We start from the raw sequence: 26,416 nt of genomic DNA on the forward strand, positions 1-26,416 counted from the left end.
CCCAGTGGTTAATTTTATGACACGTTTTTTAAATTCTTGATCTGGTATGTTGTCTAGATCTGCCTTGAGCAGTTCTGTGGCTGTGACTTCTTCCTGGAGGTTCTTCAGGGAAGAATTCCTTCATTTTGTCATTTTTTCTAGTTTCTGTCTCTTGTCAGCTTTAGAAGGCTCATTGTGCTCTGTACACCTGTTAGTATTGCTCTGTTAAAGGAGACTTATTGTCTGTCCAGGGCCTGTCATTTCAGGAAATATTCTTTTAATGGTGTCTCTCAGTTTCTCTTGTTGTGCCTTTGATTATTTTGTTTCCCTACTCAGCGATATTTGGGACTCGCCGTCATGCACACTTTGGCTTGTTTCTTGGTGTAGCCCTAAGAAGGAAAACAGACAGACAAACACAGAGGGAATGGAAGCACACAAACGCACAGACAAATCAAACAAACAAGCAAATTAAAGGGGGGAAAGGAAAGGCAGAAAATGGAGAGGAAAGAGACGAAGAGAAGAAAAGAAAATAATAAAGGGGGTCAGAGACAGCAAAGGACAATGGTCGGTCTAAAAGTGCATGACCAATTGAGGGGAGAGAGAAGGATGAGATATAGGGGAATATATCTGGATTGCAAGAAAGAAAAAAAATAGGAGAGAAGGGAAAGGAAAATAAGGAGTGAAAATTTAAGCAATAAAGGAAATAATAATAAAAAAGTGCAAAAAAAAGAAGTAATATAAAAAAATAATAAAAGCAGCAGCTCCTCCTTGTGGATAGGCATGGTTTGGTGTGGTAGGTCTGGGAGGCTGCTCTCAGAGGCTCTGCCTTGGTGGCTGCAGAGAGTAGAATGGCAGCATGCCAAGCTCCACTGGAACTAGGCACTGTAGGCCACTCTAATGAGTCTGATCTCCTTGTGCTGCAGCTGATCCAAGTTGTATTTTCCAGGCCCACCTGGGTTCAAAGTCCTAGTCTATGTACTTTTATGCTCCCACAGATGAGATGTACTTGCTTTGGAGGCTGTCTTCTTAGGGAGAGGATCAGTTTCTCTTGGCTCAGGCCTGGATATAGGCTGCAGCTGCCTGAGGCGAGGTGTGCTGCCTGAGGTGAGGTGCGCAGCAGAAGGTGTAGGGCACACCCTCACAGACACTGCTGTGGACTCCCAGTCCCCAGTAGGGATGTCAATAGCCTAGGGGGAGGGAGCAGTGTCTCTTGGGGCTGGCTGGGATTTGCCCTGCTGTTGCCCGAGGCACCGGACGCTGATGGAAATGAGCTGTGAGCTTCTGCAGCCAAAGCACTAGCCCTGGCCTCTACTGTAGCAACTCCCTGCAGGGATCACATTGGGGTGCGGGCTATTTTTTCCCTGTTGGCACCTGGGATTTGGGATTTGCATGGCTAATGCTGGAGGTGAGATGTGCCGTGGAAATGAGGTGCGTGCTCCCACTCCCATAGCTGAGGTCGAAGTGAGCGCCCCTGGGGCTGCCGCCATGGCCGCCAACTCCCCCTGGGATGGCACAGTGCTGGAAGCTGTTCTTTCCCTTGTGCCACCCGGGTTCGGGATTCGCGCTGCCCAGCAGTTACATGTGGAGTGAGAGTTTCTCCGAGCTCAGTTAAACATTCTTTATCTCTTCCCCAGAGACAGTACTATGAGCATGTTCAGTTTCTCTGTTTCTTCCCTTTGTCTCTCGGGCTCCGCGCGCTTGCCCTGTGTTGGGCTATGGCTCCCACCTCCCCTGCCCGTCTCGGGCTGGCCCATTTTCCAATCTCCCCAATTCGCACTCACTCATTCAGGTATCATTGAGGTTGTCTTCTTTCTGGATTCTGTATTTTCTCCTTCCACTCTTGCAGATGGGAGTAATGTCCTTCTCAGTTTGATAGATGGCGCAGACGAAGTTTACAGAGCTCCCTTCCTCTCCGCCATCTTGGCTCTCTCTCCACCCAGCAATATTGTTTCTTATCTGAGGATACTATTGATTGTTTTTCTTCTGTCCCCCTGCTTATTTCCTCCAAATTTCTTTCATCATGTTGGAGCCTTCCATAAATATCAAGTCTTTGACTAGCTTAGATCCGTCATAAACATTTTTAAAGGTATATGTGAGGAAATCTTAAAAAGAACGCTAAGAAAAAGGCCCCCAAAAAGTTAATTGTTTTTCATGGGTAGGACTTACAGACTAGCAGACTACACCATAAAATAGCAAAAGAGCTAGCTTTTTTTTGCAGGGACATCCCCATTTGTTGGCATCTGGGTCCTTCTCTGGAGCGTTTCAGTTTCGGCCGGAGTCCTCCCTGGGGGAAGGCGAACCTGGCGGTAGTTGTGTGAAAAAGACAAGGACTGGGTCCGAATATATGGCCTTTGCTTCTAGTTCCTGTGCTGTCCAGCCCACTGCCGGTTCATGCCTGGTCTAGCATTCAGAACCTTAGAGATTTTATTTCTCTACAATCTAAATGTCTGCTCTTTGGCTGGGTTGTTGAAGGGGCAGGTACTGTGGTGGGCGGAGTGGGGGAGTGGCCACGGGCGTCTCACTACTCCCTGTTGACTATGAGTCTGTCCTTCAGGCCCCTCCTACCCTCCTGTCTGCTGTCAGGCACCTGGTCAGCACTCCTCTTATTTCTGTCCCCCCTCCCATCACTATCACTTCTCACCTGTCAGCTGCTCTTCTTCTCCATGGGTCCTTCTGGCTTTATACCTTTTCAAATATAACTTTAATTTCAGAGGAGAGTGGAGATAAGCACCTGGGTCTAAAATGTGTTTTCCTGAGTTGCCTTTCACATGAACAGAAAATCCGACCAAATCTTTTTTCTCTCTCCTCTTTTTTTTTTTTTTTAAGGAATAGTTTGCTAAAATATTATCTGTCTCATTCTTGGTTAAGTTGTCAGTAACATGTATTAAGGTTCTATAAAGGGTCCAAATAATGCTTCTGGGTGAAAATGTATTCAATTTCCCAAGCTATCATTTTATGTATGTGTGAGTTAAGTCTTCTTCACTATACTTTGATCCATAATCATTTTATTTTCTTTAGACTTTTTGTTAAATATACAGCATTACTGCTGAGTTCCTTTTATATATAATTGTATTTAAAGTGGAACATTTGTATTATAAATACTTTGTGTGTCTCTTTGTGATTTGGTATGATTTTTAAATACTTCATGTTGTATGTTTATCTTCCTTTCTTGTTAGTCATTTGATTTCTTTTCAAAATAGCCCCCAGCAACACTAAGACTATCACTTAACATTACTCTCAAGTGTCTGATTTTTTGCTTGTTTAAAACATCTTAATATGTCAGTGACTGAAGTAGTAAAAGAAGAGATGAAGTTCTAATAAAATTATTTTATCTGGGCTTCTACAGTGAGAATTTTGATGAGGATTAGTATCAATTTTTGCATATATTAATTTTACATAACTTTGAATAATATTTTAAGTGTATTTGGTACTTCTCAGAGAGGATTTTATTGTTACCTCTCTTCATAATATCTAAACTAAATTTTACCTCTGAAATTGAACCCTTATACTGTTACAGCCCTCCAGATTATCTACCAGCCTAAATTATAGAAGGCATTAGATTTATCTATAGTATCTAAAGTATATTAATCCTGGAAATATTCCTGGAAAGATGACTTCTCATTGCCAAACTGAGATGTCAATTTCAATGCAAACTAGGAAGAATTGTGGCATCACTAGATACAATAGATCCACCATAAACATTTTTAAAGGTATATGTGAGGAAACCTTAAAAAGAATGCTTTTACATATGATGATATCAAGATTTCCAGAGACCATATTGATGTACAATAATGTACTATTATATTTTATTTTAGAGAGAGAGAATGTTTGTGCATGAGGGGAGTAGGGGGCAGAGGGAAAGAGAAAGCATCCTAAGCAGACTTCATGCTCCATGTGGAGCCTGACACAGGGCTCAATCCCAGGACTCTGGGATCATGATCTGAGCCAAAACCAAGAGTTGATGCCCAATTGACTGAGCCCCCGAGGTGCCCCAGTAATGTACAATTTAATATCCATGGGTTTCAATTCTGAGTGCACACCAGAGTTACTTAGAAGTTGACTAAACATCCGTGCGCATAGAACCCAAACCAAAGCTGTGGATTAAAAATCTCCTCAGTAGGCTCAGCTTTTATGTTTTTTTTCTTTTTCCTTTATTTCTTTTTCCTTTTCACGAGGAGTAATTCTGATATGTATCCAGGGTGGAGAACCATTTATTTCTTAGAATTGAGTATGGTTGCTATAGGAAGATACCTAAATTTTAAAAAATTTAGTGGTTTACATACAACAAATGGAACATGAATTATGTGAACATTGATTCCAATATAATAGAAATGGAATTTAGGAATAGCAAGATCGGAAAACATGAGAGTTTCATGCTTCTAGTAAAATAATCACTTGATTCATTGAGAATTAGAATATTTTAAACTTACTAAACACTCTAAGTTTGTCTGCTCATTTATTTGTGGTATTGATAGCATAAATGGATATTTTTAGAAAATTATCATGAATGCCATTCTCACTGTTAGTTGAACATTGCTTTTTATGAGAGAAAAGCAAAGGGCTACTTTGAGTTAAGTACATTTTTTAAAATATTTTTTTAATGTTTATTTTTGTGAGAGAGAGTGAGAGGATGAGCAGAGAGGGGCAGAGAGGGAGGGAAACACAGAGTCCAAAGTAGGCCCCAGGCTCTAAGCTGTCAGTACAGAGCCTGACGCGGGACTCAAACCCACAAACTACGAGATCATGACCTAAGCCAATATTGGACACTTAACCAACTTAGCCACCCAGGTGCCCCTAAGTACTTTTCTTTAAGTGCTTTTATATCCAGTGTATGTGAAGGTGATCGATTTTATTTGGGTCCTTGAATTTTAGGTTTGGTTACTCCTTAACTAGCTGTGTGATCTCTTTAATACCTGTGATTTCTTCTAGGTATGGAATTCAGTGGGCTTTGATTCTAGGATTAATTGATTTCTAAGCTTGAGAGAGTAGATTCGTTGCAAAGGATATTATTTTAATAACTCTGTTCTGTTCTGCCATACAAATGGCCATAATTTAGTTAGCCAGTCTCCTAATGGTAGATTCCGTTTTCTACTACAATGAGTTATTGAAGTTACCAAGTAAAAGTGATGTATTTTAAGTGACTGTTATTCCAAGTAATTGTCTAGAAGTACTTCCAGTTAATACTCCTGTCAGCAGTCCTTGAGAAAGCTTTTTATGCCCAAACTCACCAACTCTAGGAATCACCAAAATGGAACATCATTGGCAAGTTGAAAGAATTGCATCTTGTGGTTTAAATTTGTAGTTTTTCCTTTTATAGTTATAAGTTAAATTGATTATCATTTTATGTTGATTAACCATCTATAATTTCTTATTTATGATCAATTTATATTGCATCTTTCTACTCGACTTTTAATCTTTTTATGTTGACATATGATATTTGCATAAATTAAGGAGCAGAGTGCATTGTTGCATATATAATAACTGTGTTTTTCGAGTTTCTCATGGGTCTTCTATCTTTTTTGTGGTAATATTTGGCACCGTGAAGCTTTAAATGTTCATGTAGTCACCTGGGTGGCTCAGTTGGTTAAGGGTCCAACTTCGGCTCAGCTCATGATCTCACAGTTCATGAGTTCAGGTCCCACATCGAGCCCTGTGCTGACAGCTCAGAGCCTGGAGCCTGCTTCCGATTCTATGTCCCTCTCTCTCTACTCTTTCCCCACTCGCACTCTGTATCTCTCTCTCTCAAACTCAAAAATAAACACACATTAAAAAATATTTTTAAGGTACTTGTAGTCAAATCGAACAGTCTTTTATGGGTTTTGAGTTTGGTATCTTGCTTACAGAGATTATCCTACTCTAGGATTATAGATACCTTCACTCATGCATTGTTCTAGAACTTTTGTTGTTCAGTTTTAAATGGTTGCATTTTTTTTTTATTCACCTGGCAGCTGTTGTTTCGTTAGTACGGGATTCATAGACTTACTAAGGAGGTCTAGCTGGCAAGTTTGATGCAATAGTAAAATATATAGAGCCTTCAGTATAGCTTTCATCCTGAAAGATAAAATACATGTAACACTTAAAAGATACATAGCTGATCCTTAGTCACCCTGCCTGAAAGACCAGTAGCTCTTTCACGTGGTAGCTGTTAAGGATGGCTCTGACCAGTCTATAAAACCTCTGAGAGATAGTGTAATTACTTTGGAGAAAAAAAATGGTCCTTAGAAATGCGTTTGATGGGGATATTTTGAAAACTGGGTGTACTTTTAATAGGACATTGAATTTGTTTAAACAGACTTTTAAAAAATGTTTTAATGTTTATTCATTTTTGAGAGAGAGAGAGACAGAGCACAAGCAGGGGAGGGGCAGAGAGAGAGGGAGATACAGAATCTGAAGCAGGCTCCGGGCTCCACACTGTTAGCACAGAGCCCAGAGGGCAGCTCCAACTCACAAACCAGGAGAGCCTGACCTGAGCCAGAGTCAACCATCCAGGCGCCGCTGTTTAAACAGCCTTTTTAGCATAGTCCTAGGAGAGTTGACATTTAAGTGAAAGGTCCTCCTGCCTCTCCACTCTCTTCTCCCATCCTCCCTCCCTTCCTTGATTTGTTTCTTACTTAAGTAATATTTGTGGGCTGTTTGGTGTTGCTCATATGAAGATATTACATAATCAAGTTGTTCTAGTGTTGGAAGATAGACATATCTATACAAGTACTGCTGGACTAATGCCTTTGGCAAGACATTGATGAGCAGCTAACTTGAAGATAGGTCAGATAGGTCAGAAATAACCTTTTCTTAGTGTAAATGAAGTAATTTAAATAAATTAAAAATGTATTTGGCTTTAAATCTGCATGATTTAGAAGAAAATAAAAATGGTTATATGGTGGCTAGAACTTTGTTGGAGTTTTTATGACCTGAGTTGTACTGTTAATTTCCTTTTGTTTCCAGGTCCACTTTGATGGCTGGAATAGTTGCTATGACTACTGGGTAGATGCGGATTGTCCTGATATTCACCCTGTGGGCTGGTGTTCAAAAACCGGACATCCTCTTCAGCCCCCTTTGAGTAAGAGCGGCAAGCCTAACTTAAACGTTTCCATTTTCTGATGCAGAGTGCTTAGTATTCTCTTCTCTCCTGTTGTTTTCTTTCTACTGTTTTCTCCCCATGTACATCTAGTCTCTATGGAAATCCTTTTCTTCTTCCCACATTTTCAGCTACATGGTAGTCACAAAAATACAAAAGAAAAAAAATAAGGTTTGGAAAAGCAAAGTTTATGTAGATTTTTTAACTTTTATTTAGAAGTAGTTGTCACCTTTCAAAATTGATACTGAATTTTTGGAAGACAGTTCCTTAGACTATTAAAGTGTAATGTATCAGTAGTCGTTTTATACTGTAGTTTTGCAAAATATTACATTTGGGGGAAACCGGACAGAGTGTACAAAGGCTCTCCCTATCTATTGTTACTTAAAAATGCATGTGATTTACAATAACCTCAGTACAAAGTCCCTTTAAATTCAGTTTTTTAAAATGTGCACTGAGAATTTGAGATACTATGATTTCAACTTTGAGGGAAAGCATATACATTGTAGCAGAAAATATGTAGGAAATACGGTAGATTATTGTGGGGTTTTTAAATGTTTAGCATTTAGCAGCTTCACTTGTTTCCAGATTCATGTGCAGGCTGCATAAAGGTACAAAAATCCACATGCATGCTGTTCGTTACAGTATATTTCAAATAACAAATCTTGGAAGCAAAGATAAGTTAAATTCTGGTGCACTCATAATACAGACACTGTGCAACAATCATAAAGAATGTTACCATTGAGATGGACCGATTTATAAGCATGACATTAAAGACCAAAGAAAAAACATGTTTCAGAAGAGCGCACGTTGGTGCTCTCCTTTGTTTGTGACAAAATGAAACAAGACCAAAGACTTGATACATGTATATTTATATACACATAGCTATGCAGGGAAATGCTTAGAACAAGGTCTAGGGCGTTACACAGGGACATAAGTGGTCAGGATAAGGGAGCATATGAAACATGGCGGAGGTAGCGTGAGTGGAACTTGTAACTGTTTTTCTATATTTCCGGTGTAGTGTTTGAAATTTTCACAGTGTACAAGTGTTTGTAAACTAATTATGTTATTTACTTGATGAAAATAGTCTAGAATATCCTCATTCATTCACAATTAGGTATTTCTGGAATTTGCAACATTGATAGAGGGTTGGATCAAAGTGTACCATTTTGCTGTTGAAGAAATATCAATAGTGTGTGCAAAAGCATAGGGAAAGATCTTTAAAATTAAAGACTTTTAAGATATTTGTAATTTTTATTTTACAGCCTTTATTTAACTTTATGCCCCTCTTTCTCCCTTTCTGTTCTTCTTTTCCTTTCTTATAGGCTCTGTAGAATTAATGGAAGCTTCAGAACATGGCGGATGCTCAACCCCAGGATGTAAAGGAATTGGTCATTTTAAGAGAGTGAGACACCTGGGCCCTCACAGGTATGTGGTGCCACTACCCAAATGGGAATTCCTCCCATGGTCAAAGGGAGGGTTCCTGTCCCACCTATGTATAAGCTCATGGTTTCCATGTGTACTACACAGATGTGAGGTAATTTTCTATAAAAAACGTGGTTGCCATGGTGATCCTGGAAAACCCAGGAGTATGTCTATAGTTAAGTCTTTCTGGGAGAAAATGCATTCACAGTTTAAAATAGATTTGCTCTCGCTCTTTGCCTTTTCCTGACAGCCTGACTAGTCGTGTAGCTACTTACCTGCTCACAGAGTCACTCTGGGCTGACTGTTAATAATGAGAGGGGGGCAGGCCCTACTGAGAGTCCTTGTTTGGTAGGATAGGATATGCTTGGGGGGCTCAACAGTTTGAATAATGAGAGTTGAGATTATCATAGATTGCCAGCACAGATCGCCAGAAGCACAAATGTGAATAGCCAAATGATGCGCTGATTCAAAACGGGGTTTTTCAGTATTTTTCTTTTACCCCTAAGGAACTTCAAAAAGAAACTGAATTTGCACATTTGAAATTTGATGTGTGGTTTAGGCAACATGGGGGGTCTTTGTAGACCTCTGAAGATATATTACTGAAATACCTACAGATTCCTATGATTTCACTGAGATTTTTCAAGGAACAAATGCATCACCTGTTTCGAGAAGTATTAAAATTATCACCTGTCAGTGTAAATGTTCTAACTGCATGTTAATTGAATTGCCTAGTGAGGAAGAGGATCCCTTATTTATCTAATTTGTACATGTTGTGAATCGAGGTCTTCTGAAAAATCTGAAAATTGTGCTGTCTGCGCCTCCAGGAGGTCATAGGTCATTCCGTGAATTATAGACCCAACCTTGAAAGAACTCAGGAACTAATGGAAATATAAAGGCTGTGCATAATTTAATGTAAACATAAGATAAAAACAAGTAACTAATATTGAACCTTTGTCAAAAGTACCTTTCTACTGTACAACCCCACGGTGTTCATTGGACTGAAGGTGGTTTGCTCAAATTATGAAGGAAAAGGATAAAGAAGTCTTAAAATTGCATTAATGTTGGTATTACGTTATTGGGGTTTACTTGAAAATTACAAAAAGAATTGTTTTGGCCTTCTGGGACGGAAACCCACCTTACTGCAGTGTTCATCGTCTCTTTAAGAGTGCTTTAGGTCTGAGCAGAGAGGTTTGTGTCACGGCAAAGTGTTCGGTGACAGTCCTGTGCCCTGTCTGATGGTACTGGCACTCATTATGGCCACCTTTTCCTAACTATGCCACTGACCTCTGGGGGTTCCTCAGCTGAGCCACCACCATTCCACAGAGTTTAAGAGATTATCTTTGGAGCATTTCTTCAGAGATGCAGTGTTGTATTTGTTAAAAGAAGGGGGAAATTACAGGGAGAATCATGGGGAAATCTGGTAAATAAATCTTTCAGTGGGAGCACCTGGGTGGATCAGTCAGTTAAGTGTCCGACTCTTGATATCATGATCTCACAGTTGTTAAATCAAGCCCCATGTCTGGCTCTGCACTGAGCTTGGAGCCTGTTCAGGATTCTCTCTCTCCCCCTCTCTCTGCCCCTGCCCAACTTGTACTCTCTCGCAAAATAAAAAAATACATATTAAAGAAAAATCTTTCAGTGGAACTGGCACTAGTCCTTCTTCCTCTTGAAGGAGACCTCCTAAAAAGAATTTTAAAAAGATGGAGTGGTTCCTGAGTGGCTCAGTCGGTTAAGGGTCTGGTTTCCACTCAGGTCATAATCTCATGGTTCGTGGGTTCGAGCTCCGCATCGGGCTCTGTGCTGACAGCTAGCTCAGCCTGGGGCCTGCTTCAGATTCTGTATCTCCCTCTCTCTGACCCTCCCCTGCTTGTACTCTCTCTGTCTCTCAAAAATAAATACAAAACATAAAACAAAAATTTAAAGGAGACCTCCTGGCTTAAAAGACATGTATTGATAAAGAATCACTGTCTGTTTCTACCTCACACAGAAGGCATTACTAGCAGTTCTGTGGGTGAGTCCAGGCCAGTTATTGGTTGACTAGAGCCTCGGGGATGCTGGGAAGCACTAAGCAGCCACTGTCAGCTCCTGCCACGTCGTCTCTTCCGTTCTTCGTGGCCTTTTCCCCTGCCTCTCCTGAGTCTCCCTGACCACGCTGTCCTGTTTACAACACTCAAAACTCCTTATGTGGCAGGATATTACTCCTTATGAGGCGCAGCCTGTTTTCTATTTCATTAGTAGACCGCAGAAGAGCTGCAGCCCCCCGGAAAGTCTTTGAAAGGTTCATTTCACTGGCACTTATTTTTGTCCTGGCTGAGAGTGCTGTGTTTAGGAAAGCATAATGAGAAAATTCTCTTTGGATTAATTTACTGAGAAACTGCATAAGTCAAAACATTCATTCTTTGCTTAGATAACAAGGAAAGTTTTCTCTTTTAGCAAGAATAATCAATTTTATGAACACAAGCAAAAGGCGATGTTTTGACTAGCATTTGTTTTTGGCCTCTCTGAAAAATTATAATAGTTGAATTGGATGTAAGAGGTGTTAGAAATAGAACATGCGTCTCAGCACTGAAATTTTGAGAATGTTATGTTTTCAGATGTTGAAATGTAAATAATCAGGGAGTGAGTTGAATGTGGACCTTATTCTTATCTCTAGGGATATTGAGTAGTCAGATTGCTTAATTCTCTTTCTAGCAAGGGAGCATTAATCCGGGGTGTATCATGCTGTTTCCCTTTTTGATTCATTCATTTGGGCTACCAAAAGATCAAAGAAAGGGAAGAGATTAAAGAGAACTAACCTTGTATGGAAGTAGATATTCTGCATACCTAGTGCCTTCAGATGTAAGTCTTTTCTATGTCAGATTTGATCTTGGAAAAAATAAACAAGAGAAAAATGCAGAGTATTTCCAACAGCTTCTAAAAGGTACTTGTAAAGTCTATGGAAAGTTTTAAAAATTAGTGCTTTTGGACACACACCTGCAGCCTCTGTAAACATTATGTTCCTTCAGCACCCATCCATCTAGGCATCGAGCGTACACCGATTGAATGCCTGCTTCATGCCAGGTGCTCGGTTAGGTGACGGGCTGCCCAGAGGGAGGGTCCCTACTTCTAAGGAGGCCCGCCCGGTGTAAACAGATTTTTGTAGAGGCATGAACGGAGTAGCACCCTTTCCTGAGGGAAGCAGAGAGCCTCCATAAGTGAGTGCTTAAATGTTGTTTATTTTTGCTGATTCACTTGTACACCATAGGGGTTAAGTGTTACTCTTCTCTTTTTTGAACAATGAGAACAGGTCAGGTCCATCGAGGACTTCTGTGTTCCAGGCTCTGTTTTAGGACTTACCTGTGTGATCTCACTAAAGCCTCACGACAGCTCAGTGAGGCAGGTGCTCTTCCAATCTGTTTTACAAGCGAGGAGGCAGGTTTGGAATAGTTACGTACGTGCACAAGGATCAGACAGTGGCAGAGCCGGAATTCAGCCCAGGATGAAGTCTCTACCTGTAATGCTTGGACTCTCATGTAAACTGCAGTGGCCTGATAGAGCCTGCCTCCTGTGTTTTACAGGTTTTTGTCATGACAGAGTGTGAAGAGTGACTGTGTGATCACTTACAAAAACCAAAGGTGTTACCTAATTGTTTAAATAAATGTATTCACAATTCAAAGGATTTTAAAGGTGACATGGGGAGCAGTGAACAAGGCAGTCCTTTCATCTCTCCTAATAAGCTAGACCCGTCTTTCCTGGGGAAAACTGCCTCCTCAGAGGGGCTGGGGGGACTTTTGCATGTATGACTGATAGGGAATCATCTGCTACCACAACAGGGTATGTTCTCATAAAATTCTTACGGTAGACAGTTACATGATCCTACGTGAATCTCTTCCTCTGCTCCCTGAGGAGCTATGTAAGGGTAAAGAGTTGCATGTGTATGTATACATGTGTGTACCCATGTACACGTGACATACACAGCTTAGTACGTGAGAAACTGGAGAGGATTATAAGCCTGACGGGAACCCCAACTCCACAGTTTGAGCAGCACTGGTGAGTGAAGTTATTAACTTTTAAAACTGTGTGAACTCTGTAAATGTAAGAACATGGAAACTGGCCAAGGGGTTAAGTATTGGCGGAGCACGTGCCAGCTGCTGACGGCAGCACCGCGCTGGAAGACGGTACTGAAGTGGACTGAGTTGTCACAGATTAAAGATGAGGACAGTCTCTGCTATGGCAGCGTCCTGGATACCCCCAGCCCGTGCAGCAGGGGGCAGCCAGAGTTCATCACCTGGGTCCGCGGAGAACGGATTGAGCAAGTTCCCTTTTTTTTAAGCCTCAGTTTCTTCATCTGCAAAATGATCATGAGCTGAGGAGCAACTTCCCAGGATTGTGGGAGTTAAATGAGAAAATGCAAGAAAAGCGCCTACCGTGTGTGATGCGCTCAAGTCACAGAAATTGCTGTCGTTTTCATCTTCGCTTTATGAGTGAGAAGACGGAGTCTCACAAGTGGTACCTGTTCGTTACCCAGGAGTGGATGGAGCTTCAGAGACCGGGTTCCTGATTTCTGTCCAGGGCACTGGTGGTCCCTCCGGATGGTCATCCCCTGCCACTGGAGCACACTTCATTTGCATTTTGTGGCATCCCCCCTCCTTTTTTTTTTTTTTATCTTCTCCCACTTTGGGAACTTCCCTCTCTATCCCATAGTAAGTGTAAGAATGCTAGGTAAGTAAGCCCACTTTACTTCTCTCAGGATTCAAAAGAAGAGAGGGCGTTACTGTAAAATCGGTAGCCAGTCATTGTGGGACGGCCTTGATAGATCCTCCTGGCCCGTTAGTAAATCCCTGTGTGTAGGGCGGCAGTCACATCTTCTGCTTCAAGTTGAGAGTTTTAAAGTCCTCTCTGGCCCTAAAAATCCAAAAGAGGCAGATTATTTAGACAGTAAGTCGTCTTCTGGTCTGCAGTCTTGCCAGTCTGCAGGCCGTCCAAGTTTATACGTGGGGATCTTAGAGATTCTTCCTTCACTTGTTCAACAAATAGGTGAAGGGGCTGCTCTCCTAGATCTTACACTCTAAGACTTCTAAACTGTAACTCCAGTCCAGCGTGTAGTCGGGGATGTAGATGCAGCCCGACTAAGATTCCGTGGGTCTTCCCAGTGTGAGAGCGGGCGGGGGTCAGAACAGGATTCTCATTTTCTTCACTTTCTTCGTATCTGATAAAACCTTAAGGTAGATGTACAGATAGATATTCAGTAAAGGCAGGTGCTTCCCCGTGAGTGAGACATGATGGCTGGAGTATTCTGGAAATAGCAAGTGTTCTCTCTGTTTGACAAAAGAACCCAAAGAATTGTATTTGGATTTTTTCCTGCACTCACAAAATGCTAAGTAGATAAATTTGCAGTAAAAATACACAATATGAGGAAGAAAGAATAGAACAGAATTAAAGATGACGATCCAAGGCTTGGCTAGTATATTTTCTTTGTCAGAAACAAAGATTTGAAACTAGCAAGAGGAGCTGGATCTATTTCTTCTCTTTTTTCTTTGGAAGAAGGGAGTTCATTGAAGATGATGAATTTGGTTTTAAACATTTATTATGAGGCAACCCTAGGACATTTATATTCTGCCTGAAATCTGTTAACAGTTTTATTTATTTCTTGATGTTATATTTTGCCTGAAACCAAGATAAAAGTAAGGCAGGGCGCCACCTCCCTCAGGAGAGCCTCAGGGAACGGGGCTCCTCCCCTTTCTCAGGCCTGTGGCAGGTTCGGTGTGGGCAGAAAAGTGAACTGTCTCTGGGCAGAGGCTGCCACCTGGGTCCTTCCATCAGGAGGAGTGAACAAATTGATAAAATAATTAAAGACAAGTTACCTAACCATTTTAAGCCTTAGTTTTTGTCTCATGAGCACCCCTCCTCATAGGGCGAGGTTGTGAAGGTTAAGTAAAACACTGAGAGGAAAGGACTTAGCATGGTGCTTGGTACGTAGTAAGTGCTCCATAAATAGTACTGGTTATTTTTTTTATTGTTGGGTTAGCATTTTGTACATTTATGTGAACACGTGATCAAATGTTATTTATTCCTGTCTTTTGTACAGGTATCAGTGTAGTGTAATATTTAGTCAAGTAATATTATGATTGTATTTTAGCTTTCGAGGTATCTGTGATAGGTTTCATATGCTGTTATCAGAATCACTTAGGAGCATTTTCAAACCCTTCCTTCCTTCTCCTAGGAGAGTGTATCTGATTCTCTTGGTGGAGAAGAGACATACATTGTTCAAAAATTTTCTATGGGTGATTATCCTCTAAAGAACATGTAAGACACTAATATAATTTATCTAAGATCCAGATCACTTCCAGATTTATGGAGGCTTCCTAAAAGCAGAGGGGCAGGATGGGGATTCAGTTGGAAGAGTTCATTCTGTATTAGAGGCCTGAGATAAGGAGGTTGCCCAGTTGTTCCAAAGACTGGAAAGCTGAGGCCTAGGCAGAGGATTCTACTGACTTAATGTTGATTTAACAGTTAGTGACCTAGATTTCCTTTGCTTGGATAAGAGGAACGATCCCCAAATGGGACTGAAGAGACCCACCGGGAGTCCAGGGGTCACCCCTAGAAGGAAAGTGAGCTAGATGGTCATTATCCGAGTCGGCATCTGGTCTCCTTTCATATTAGAAACAGGATAAATATATCTAGTGTCTAGGATATCAGGTGTACCTACATCTGGAACTGGAACATGGGGGAACCTCCTTCCTTTGGAGGCCAACAGGAAATGAAATGAAGGAAATGAAATGGTCTGTGATGACCCTGGGCCTGGAGGATCACTTTAGGAAGCAGATCTGCTCTAGCCGTCCATCATTCTCTCTCTCCTACCAGCCCTCCTATGGGGGCTGCCTCTGTCACCAGCCCTCCTGTGGGGCTGACTGTTCCTATAGATTTGTACAGGCTCTGCCCTGGGACCATATACAGAGAATCCTTCAGTGATGATTGTGCGGTTTCAAAGATTTTATCAGATTTGTGTTCTGAACATATAGAGCAAAGACACATTTTCTATCAGAATAGACTTAAATTGTGTCCTAGAGATAAAATATTTCATACACTAGGGGCACTTGGTGGCTTAATTGGTTAAGTGTCCAACTCTTGATTTCAGTTGAGGTCATGATCTCTACAGTTTGAGCCCCTTCCATGTTGACTGAAGAGCCTGCTGGAGATTCTTCCTCTCCTCACTGTGCCCCTCTCTCTGCCCTTCTCCCAGTTGCACCCCCCCCCCTCTGTCTCTCTCTCTCTCAAACTAAATAAACCTTAACAGCAACAAAAAATTCATGCTATATGTTTAATTCTACATATACACATACATAAATATAACAGTTAAATTTTGGAGTTTTGTATTCTGGATCCTGTTGTTATTTTAGTTAAAGTATGTTCTAATGGATGTTCTAAGAATGTGCTTTTCTTTTTCTTTTAATATTTTAGTGCTGCCAACTGTCCCTATTCAGAAGTCAATTTGAATAAAGACCGAATTTTCCCAGATCGCTTAAGTGGTGAGATGCCTCCGGCTAGTCCATCATTTCCAAGAAATAAAAGGGCAGACACAAATGAAATCTCTTCGTCTCCTGAAACCAGGTAATTAAAGAGATAATATTAGTGTTTTTTAGAAGTATTCTGGTTGAAAGAGGTTTTCTATCTCAGATGCTTTCTGTTCTATGGTTATCTTTTCTTGGACATAACTGAAAATGCATTTCTTTTCATGTAAAATGATGGTGAAGATTAGTAGTTGGACTTAAAAGAAAATAAGCAGATGTTTATACAAGCATATCTAAATCAGACGGGCTTTCTTCTTACTTACTCATCTTTTAGTTTTACTTTGGGGGCGTTAGAAGTTTAGAAATTCTAGTCATTTTACTTCATATTTCTAAATGAACTGATCAATATATAGAGCCATTCTTCATGAAAAAGATGTCCAATATTTTTGTGAAGAATGGATGTTCTTTTTCATGCTTATGCCATAAATGTTATTTATTGCTTTTAATTATTAAGATGTTAATTGTAGTACAGTTGATCCTTGAATGACATGAGGGTGAGGGGCAATGACTCCTCCCCCACACAGTTGAAAATCCAAGTATAACTTTTGAGTCCCAAAAAACTGAACTACTAATAGCCTACTGTTTACTCTTGACAGAAAACCTTACCAGTTACATAAATAGTTCATTAACACATATTTTGTATGTTATGTGTATTGTATACATATGGTATGCTTACAATAAAGTAAGCTAGAGAAAAGAAAATGTTATTAAGAAAATTATAAATAAAATATTTAACAGTAGTGTATGTATATTTATTGTAAAAAACACACAAATCATGTATAAGTGGACCTGCTTAGTTCAAACCCATGTTATTAAAGGGTCAACTGTATAAGCTCAGGCATTTCATTTTGATTTCACTTGTAGAGCTGACTAGGTATGTTTTAAGCTCAGTGGATTAGTAGGCAAAAATCTGAATTTTGTTTGATAGAACTTTAAGTGAAAGGTCTGTGCCCTTGCATTAACTGGGGATACCACTTTAAAAAAAACAGATTAGTAGGAAGATATGCCTTAGCACTTAGGTTTTGGGAGTTTCTTTTATGGAGTTATTTAAAGCCTAAGGCTACATAGTTTTTTATTTAAATATTTTGTAACTTTCATTCTTATAGATGAATCAGGTGGACATTTGAATTAATCTGATTCTAAATTCACAGCAAAGCTATTGGAGTAATGGCATTTCCAGTCTCAGTATTCTTAGAGAAAAGCAGTTTTATCCTCTGGATGGGGAGAGCTATAACTTCTTTAATTAATAACAAGAAGAGGATTCTCATTTTACCCTTAATACCATGACTAATGAAACATAAACTCATTTTACCCAACCCAGCACTCCAAAATGAGGTCATATCATATCAGGAAAGTTAAGACAAATAAACTACTAATTCATATAGTAATAATTCCACATACGGAGTTCATTGATTCTGACTCACAAGGTGGTAAGACGACCTAGTATTTAGATTTCAGAAGCCAAGATAATGTTTAAACTCTGAACAGAGTACTCTGAAGTGGCAGCAGGTCTATCTCATGGGCTTTTCACGGACTGTCTGGACTCCTGCCCAGAATTCTAGGACCAGAGTCTTCTCACAGCAGACTCTTCTTGGGTTGGTTTTCTGAGGCTTTTTTTTTTCCTAACTCAGAAGTCATGTAAAAACCACCAAAGTGGATCTGACCATTCCAGTGATCTGTCTTGTATGAAGTGTGGTCATAATTCTACATGTAATCACCTGAGACATTTTTAGTTTTCTATGTACCCTATCAGACATGCTTTCTATCTAAATATCCTTCTGTGTCATGGATTTTTAGCCTACACTGTCTTTTGAGCCTGTGAATTCTGACCTGCCATTACTTTGCATGAATGAATACTTACACTAATTTTATTCATATTAATTTCTTCACATGGTCTGCTTTCATTGTTGGGTGCCAGAATTTGGTAAATGAGTGTTTCCTTATTCATGATTTCAGAGACTTTGTTCAGATTTCTTAATGCCTTTCTCTTTCCAGAGTTACTATTTTTATTTTTTTCATAGCTAGAAGTAACCTGAGAGATTTGATTAGTTATAAGCAAAAAAAAAAAAGCAAACATGAGGGAGACAGTCAAAATGGCCCCTCAGTTTTTGAGGGGAACATTTTTGACTTAGATTTTCTTCTCACCGTATTTTTTATGCAGAAGTATTTTTAAGAGATGCTTGCGACATTTTGATATTTCAACCTAAATGCTTCATTATGCATATTTGAAAAAAATATGTTTCAAAATACAGATTTATTTACTTGTTTACATTTTAAATTTCTTCTTTAAAATTCTTGAAAAAATTGGCTTCAGATTATTTGATATTTTTCTGCTGCAGGCAGTCCCTAGTTCACACAGCAATCAAAATGGCACTTGGTCTTTTAGATATAAATGATCATGAGATGGCAACACATCGTAGGTGTTAATACGAGAAACGTTGCTAACGGAAGTGTATCTCATGGCTTGAGGAAGGTTTGATTGAAGGTAGAGTTAACGGTAAAAGTTAGCTGGCTTCTCTACTCTAAGTGAATCTGTGTGAACATATTTAATTTTTTTTTCATTTTAAAAGTAAATATAAAGGTTTTGGATTATCATTTCTTTAACCTGGATTTAGGGATGGAAGAGTGAGCTGTGCAATGCTAAGCCCTCAGTAAATGGTAGTTTGTCTTAATGGTGTAAGAGGAATAGGTTACTTATTTGGAGCACAGTATAAGAACTGTAAAAGAATAAAACAAAGACTGGCCCATTTCTTTGACATTCCTGGATTAAACTTTTTTTTTAATGTTTTATTTATTTGTGAGAGAGAAAGAGAGCGCGAGCAAGGGAGGGTCAGAGAGAGAGGGAGATACAGAATCTGAAGCAAGCTCCAGGCTCTAAGCTAGCTGTCAGCACAGAGCCTGATGCGGGGCTCGAACCCACAAACTGCAAGATCATGACCTGAGCCAAAGCTGGACGCTTAACCAACTGAGCTACCCAGGTGCCCCTAGATTAAACTTTAAATATAGTGCTCAAGACAATTCTCTTAATACCAGATTATGTTCTCTCTTCTTTTCCCATATTCATTGCTCACATGAATGGAACTTTTTATTCAGGTTTTAGCCCATTTTCTCTGCGTCCTTTGTAATCACTAAATGTGGTAGGCAGACCACTGTAGTTTTTCTTTTAAATGTACTTTGGCCCAGCAGAAGACCCTTTGCACGCCCAGAAGCAGACCCAAGACAGAGATTCAGTGGCAGGTGGTTTATGTGGGAGGTGAGGAAGACATCAGGAGGAGAGTGAGGAAGTGAGATGGCGAAAGGAAGACAGCCAGTGAAAGCCTTGTGGTCACACTGATTACTGCTTGGAAATGGCAGGAATGCGGGCCCACTGCGACCACTCTGGGAGTGCGTGTAAAACACACATCTCCGCGCCTTCCCAGCACAGGGGTGAAGGCGCTAAGCTGTTGAGACCCTGGTTATTACCCTCAGCTGCAGAGGGAGGCTGCCAGAGGAAGATGCACGCGGTGATTCCCCCCCACAGGGCAGGCTGGGCAGCCTGGGTGCAGCTTAATCCCGCAGGAAAGTGGACCAGAGACGGTGGGAGCTGGCTGATGTGGCAGAAAGGAAAGTGTTGCCCGGGGGACGTGGGCCGGGTGCTGACAGCATCCGCTGTGCCATTCCAGTCACCCGATTCCGATGCCAGAGGGTCACCAGGATGAGCGCTATGCTGGCATTGCTTTTGATCTGGAAGCTGACCTAACAAGACAAATCAATTAACAGTGCGAGGAACATGTGTTCCTTTTCATACTATACCATAGCCATTATTATTTATTTATTTGTTTAATTTTGGGAGCGTGCAAGCCGGGGAGGGGCAGGAAGAGGAAGACAGAGGATCTGAAGCAGGCTCTTGGCTGGCAGGTTGACAGCAGTGAGCCCGAGGTGGGACTCGAACTCAAGAACCACAAAATGACCTGAGCCGAAGTTGGTTGCTCAACTGCCCAAGCCACCCAGGTTGCTCCATAACCTTTATTTTAAGGGCTGGTTCACAGGCTGCCTGCTCGGGGGGGGCAGGGGGGGGCCCATAGATGACTAATTTCCCACAACAATAGCTCCTAGACTTTGCATTAGATTCCCAGGGACCCACTCAGAATTCAGATTTGGGGGCCCAGGAGCTCCCGAAGAATCTTTCAGGCTACTGGCTAAGAGTCTGCATTTGAAAAATGTATTTGGAAGTATATCTCCCTGCTTGAAACTTTCAGTGACTTCCCATTACTTGTGAAATTAAGACCCTAATTCTGAACTTGGCCTGCAAGGTCCTGTGTTATCTGGGCCATGCCCGGCTCCCAGCTTTATCTCTCTGCCCAGCTCATTTTTAAACTTAATGCTTCAGCCACCTTGGTTCTCAGACATCCTTTCTCTCTGCCCAGAGCCTCCATGCCTGCCATCTCCGAGCTGGTCTCTCATTTTTACGGGCTTCAGGGTCACTGTCATTTCCTCAGGAAAGCTTTATCTGGCCTAGAGTAGGTCAGGTTCCTCATTCCGTGCCTTCACAGCACACATCCCGATGCAGTCGACAGTTTGTGTAAATACTTCAGAATCTGTGTGCTTTGCTTGACAATAAGCTCCCTAAGGCCAGAGGCCACATCGTCTCCGGTCCTGGGGTACTCTCAGCACCAAGCGCACCACCTGGCACACAGTAAGGATGCAGGGTGGCCTTGAATCATATACCAGCCTTCCAAGGAGACATAGCGATTTTCTAACCTATAAGGCAATGACCGCATAACGTTCTTGTTCTGGTAAAACACCTGCATTCTCGACTTTGTTAGATTCCCACACCAGATATCTCTGGGGTGATTATGAAGTGATGAGATGAATCCCCCAAGTGCATCCTGGCCCTCTTTTACGAATGAGGCAGTGCTTTCAAAACTGTGGTCCTGGTAATTTCTGCCTCTCATGGAAAATACCGCAGAAATGACCATACTTTCTCTGGTGCACCAAAGGAGTGAATGGGCCGCCTCTGGGCTGCAGGGAACTCATAGAACTCAGAACACTTGTTCCCAGGGATTCAGGGATCCGAGCTGGGAGGCTCTGCCCCACGTGAAGGTGGCATCACCTGAGTCCTTTTGTAGGCATGCTAAATATTTAGATCTGTGTTCCTGTAGCAGTTTGTCAAATGGACGGTTGGGTTATGAGGGAATTCCCAGCATAGAGAGTCTGCAGTCCTTTCAGTTACATTGATTCATCAGAAGCGTAAGGAGTGTCTGTTGTGCCTGGTGTTTTCTGTGGGAAGAGGTTTTCCCTCTGGGGAAGGACGGCAGCTCATCTGTGCCCGCACGGCGCTCCTGGCAGCCGGATAGTGAGGCAGGGGCCCTCCCAGCCCATGGCCGACTTTGCCTGGGGACTGGTAACCTTAAGTCTGTGCGAGGCTCCCACTGAGTAAAAGTATGTGTACATTTCTCCGTATCTTAATAAAACCTATGGGTTTCACTTCATTTTGCATCAGAATCATCACCTGTTTGTTAAAACGCAGCTTTGAAAGCATCACCTCCAGAGATACTAATTCAGGCAGTGTAACGCGCATCCCGGTTTATTTTTAACGAGCACCCCCAGGAGATGGGTGCAGGTGACCTGCATATTAGGTTTTGAGAATTATTGTTGAGTATAAAGACCTTTCTCTGGAGTGAGAGTTCAGTGCGTTGCCAGTTGGAGAACATCGGCATCTATCCCACATAAGCTCATTCTTGTGAAATCTCTCTACAGCTGCTTGTAATTGTGTTTCTAAATTAGGCGCGATCTCTGTTAGAGATCATGGAAGGTTCCAAGCTCCCGTGTAGTTTAATTAAGCCTGCTTAGACATAACCCCAGAAACATAAAAAAGCATGTTTTAAATATCTGCCAAATGCTTGTGTTACCTTACAAGGCAAATGCCTGTCGCTAACCTAAATCCAATGAAAAATTTCAGTCTGTTCAGTTCATTATAGGACATTAAAATGGGTTCTCAAGTCGTAGGACCAGTGTTTCTACTCACAATTACATTGAGCAGTTGTAGGAATTGCAACTATTAATCTGATTGATATTTCGAGGATGAGTCAGATTTGCTAGTCACACCAAGAGTCTGTACTTGAGGAGGGCTCTGTTAAGCAGATGGGAAAACAAGCTAACATACATAGGAGACTCTAAGCGTATAAAAATCTCTTCACTTTGCAGAACTGCAGGATCAAGTAGAATAACATTAATGTAGAGCCAAAAGTTCTAAAAGATTACAAAGGCTGATTAGGAGTCTTTAAGAACTTTGTTTTGCTTTCTGAAGCTTTCTGAGCCCGAAGGTTTGGTGTTCACAATTGGAGAAAGTCGTTTCGAGGACTTGGCATTACCTGGCTACGTAAAGCCTGTTTCCCTTTTCAGCCAGTGGGCTCCCAGATGTGGATCAGGAGCTGTGGAGGTTTAAAAATAGTCCAGCTCTTGGAAATCTGAGTCAAATCTATGCAGTGGTGAGTGTGCACCAGAGAGAAGCTCAGTTTGAGTTAAAACATGAACCCTGTTGCACTGTTGGTGGGAATGCAAACTGGTGCAGCTGCTCTCGAAAACAGTGTGGAGGTTCCTCAAAAAATTAAAAATAGAACTACCTTATGACCCAGCAATAGCACTGCAAGAATTTGCCCAAGGGATACAGTAGTGCTGATGTATAGGGGCACATGTACCCCAGTGTTCATAGCAACACTGTCAACAATAGCCAAATTATGAAAGCAGCCTAAATGTCCATCAAGTGACGAATGGATCGAGAAGATGTGGTTTATATATACAATGGAATACTACATGGCAATGAGGAAGAATGAAATCTCGCTATTTGCAGTAACGTGGGTGAAACTGGAGGGTATTATGCTAAGGGAAATAAGTCAGTCAGAGAAAGAGAGGTATATATTTTCGCTCATACGTGGATCTTGAGAAACTTGGCAGAAGACCATGGAGAGGGGAAGGAGAAAAAGATAAAAGGTTACAGAGAAGGGAGGGAGGCAACCATAAGAGACTCTTAAATACTGAGAGCAAATTGAGGGTTGATGTGGGGTGGGGGAGAAGGGAAAGTGGGTGATGGGCATTGAGGAGGGCATTTTTTGGGATGAGCCCTGGGTGTTCTATGGAAACCAATTTGATAATAAATTATATTTCAGAAAAAACACTCAGAGTTCTTAGGCCAACCACTGTGACGCCAGGGCAGCCATTCAAAGCGTAAGGTGTATGGCTGTGTAGTTATTGTATGCCCACAAAGTTGTTGGAACAGTGGTGTGACAGGGTCTTATTTTATCTCCTCGAATAGCATTAATTCCTGACCCAGGAGACTCTTACATATAGCAGAGAAGCAGTGACATCTGTTCTCTTTTCTACTACACCATAAAGTAATGCAGCCTTGTCTTCCTATAATACGGGGTCTTTATTCCATAATGCTCACCTTATGTTCAGGACTTCTCATTTTGTAAGAGGATTGATTGATTGCTGAATTAGTTTTTTCTGGAGGATTTTTTTCTTGGCATTTTGATAATATCCATTGTATTGACTCATTTTACTACTTTTCTTCACTAACATATGTTCCTTATGCTAACTTGTAACTTTAGGCTTATTAATCAAAATGTTTTATTTTTAGTCATTAGATAAATAGTAGACCATGTTTACCTCATGTTTATGAAAACACTACTAAAACCTCTGCTAACGTATCATCTCAAAAGGAATGAAATCTTGCCATTTGCAACAACATGAATGTAGCTAGAGTGTATTATGCTAAGAGAATAAGTCACAGAAAGACAAATATCAGATGATTTCACTTATATGTAGAATTTAAGAAACAAAACAGATAAACATAGGGGAAGGGAAGCAAAAATAAAAACAGAGAGACAAACCATTAGAGCCTCTTAAATTCAGAGAACAGACTGAGGGTTGCTGGCAGGGTGTTGGATGGGCAGTGGGCATTAGGAGGACATTTGTTGGGATGAGCACTGGGTGTTATACATAAGTGATGAATCACTAAATTCTATTTCTGAAATCATTATTACACTGTATATTAACTAACTTGGATTTAAATAAAATAAGTATATTTAAATAAAAAAAATAAAAACCACTGTGAATGTATAATCTCAAAAAGAATTTATTTAAAAAAAATTTTAATGTTTATTTATTTTTGAGAGAGAGAGAGAGCATGAGCCAGGGAGGGGCAGAGAGAATGAGACACAGGCTCTAGATTCTGAGCTGTAAGCACAGAGCCCAATGCGAGACTCAAACTTACGAACTATGAGATCATGAGCCAAAGTCAGATGCTTAACCGACTGAGCCACCCAGGGGCCCTGAAAGGAACTTAATTTTAAAGACTCTTTATTTGGGACCCCTGGGTGGCTCACTTGGCTCAGTCAGGTAAGTGTCCAACTCTTGATATTGGCTCAGGTCATGCTCTCTGGGTCAGGTCATGAACTCCCCATCTGTCATGACAGTGTGGAGCCTGCTTCTGTCTCCCTCTCTCTTTGCCCCTCCCCCCCAAATAAATAAACCTAAAATAAAATAAATACTCTTTATTCAAATCTTAACCACAGACAAAAAAGTTTTAATCCCACTTGTTTTATTTGCCATCTTTTCTGAGTCCTTTTGAAGACGGTAGCCTCTTTGTCCTGAAGCTGTGCACGCACACTCGCTTCTTCAATCGAAGGAGGCATTTGGAGACCGTTCAGGTACCTTAGGATTCCTGGAAAGTATAAACCCTGAGATTCTCTTTCTCTGATTTTTTACCTGTGAGTGACCTCGGCCCAGAAATCTAAAAAGTTAAATGAATGCTGGCGGCATGCAAAGAGACCTCCTTTTCACATTTAAAACAGAAATCCCTACATTTTTTATAGTTCTTGCTACTTCCATTGTGCCTCCTCTCTTACCTGAGAGTGCGGTACTTTTCAGCTCTAACAAGGCTCCTGTGAGACTAGAATAAACTCTGGAGAGAGAAGGTGCTGTGATTTCAAGCCAGGAGCCAGACCAGACTCACGCTGCTTTTAGACACAAGGCTGACACCCCTGAATTGAAGCAAAATCATTGTTTCACGTTTTCTCAACATTCTATTTTAACATACCAGGGACTGACAGACATAATTGGGTAAGGGTTGTTTTTAAATGAAAAAATAAACAAATGTGAAGAATTAAAGCTATTTGCATTCAAATGCCATCCTCTCAACTGTGTATTTATTCTTCGATATTTGTTTTGCGAATATTACTACAAAGCATATTTAGAGTTAAGATAGTAAGACAGCTAAAGCAGCACACGTTAATTACAGAGAAAAAGAAGATGCTGACTCATAAAGAATACATTTTTTCACTTGAGTGGATTCCACAGTCTTAATTAAAAGCCTAAGGAGTATTCTTGAGTAGGTTTTTAGCTATGATTGTATTTCAATTCAAGCAAAAAAAAAAAAGTTCAAATAAATTGGTTCTTCACAGTTCTAAAATCTCAAGAGGAATTGCTGTAGTCCACACACTTTTCTAGGTATTTTGAACCTACGTCGGCTCACTTACTCTTCATAGCACCTTATGCGGGGTAGGTGCTGTTATTACACACCCGTTCCACAAACGTAGAACCTCTCTTGGTTGCAGATGACACAACTAGTGAATAACAGGCCTGGATTATAACCCAGGCAGTCAGACTGCAGTCAGGCTGGTAACTGTTATTTGAAAACTTGAAGCAAACAGGTTACTTAAAGAAAACAAGTGACAGTAGATAATGTTATCCCCAAATAGAAGTAATTCATAAACAGTGGAAGCTGCTGTGTGTGCAGCACTTTCTATCCATTTATTGAGTCCTTCAAATGCCTGTGAGGACAAGGATGGATTATCCTTGTTTACAGTTGGTGCACCTGGGAAGTAGGGAAGTTCAGTAGCTTGCTGAAGATCATTTAGAATTAAGTAGCACATTCACTTAACAGTATATAAAATGCTGTGTTGTGACAGGTATCAACAATCCATTAGATACTGAATCAGTTTTTCTTAAGCACTACTAACTGCTTGCTTTTCTTGAAGCTAATCATTCTGAAAGTTTCCTGTTAGACCTATGAGTGCAAACATATGGTATCTGTCCTTCTCTGCCTGACTTATTTCGCTTAGCATGACACCCTCAAGGTCCATCCACTTTCATTCTTTCTCATTGCCATGTAGTACTCCATTGTGTATATATACCACATCTTCTTGATCCATTCATCAGGTGATGGGCATTTAGGCTTTTTCCATGTTTTGGCTATTGTTGACATTGCTGCTATGAACATTGGGGTACATGTGCTCCTATTCATCAGCACTTCTGTATCCCTTGGGTAAATCCCTAGCAGTGCTATTGCTGGGTCATAAGGGAGTTCTAATGGATAGTTTTTTGAGAAACCTCCACACTGTTTTCCAGA

The 26,416-nt window shown here is 40.9% G+C and overlaps 1 protein-coding gene across 4 annotated transcripts in view; it reads left to right on the forward strand.

Moving 5' to 3' along the window:
- L3MBTL3 (L3MBTL histone methyl-lysine binding protein 3) overlaps positions 1-26,416 on the forward strand; it is a 124,843-nt gene that overhangs the window by 73,617 nt on the left and 24,810 nt on the right. For all 4 annotated transcript variants that reach the window (XM_029944595.1, XM_029944597.1, XM_029944598.1 and 1 more), the window contains 3 exons: positions 6,922-7,036; positions 8,377-8,479; positions 15,917-16,066. In XM_029944595.1, coding sequence (XP_029800455.1) covers positions 6,922-7,036; positions 8,377-8,479; positions 15,917-16,066 — 368 coding nt within the window. The remainder of the gene's footprint in view (positions 1-6,921; positions 7,037-8,376; positions 8,480-15,916; positions 16,067-26,416) is intronic.

The sequence above is a fragment of the Suricata suricatta genome, chromosome 7, assembly GCF_006229205.1.
Source record: "Suricata suricatta isolate VVHF042 chromosome 7, meerkat_22Aug2017_6uvM2_HiC, whole genome shotgun sequence".
Lineage (NCBI taxonomy): Eukaryota > Metazoa > Chordata > Mammalia > Carnivora > Herpestidae > Suricata > Suricata suricatta.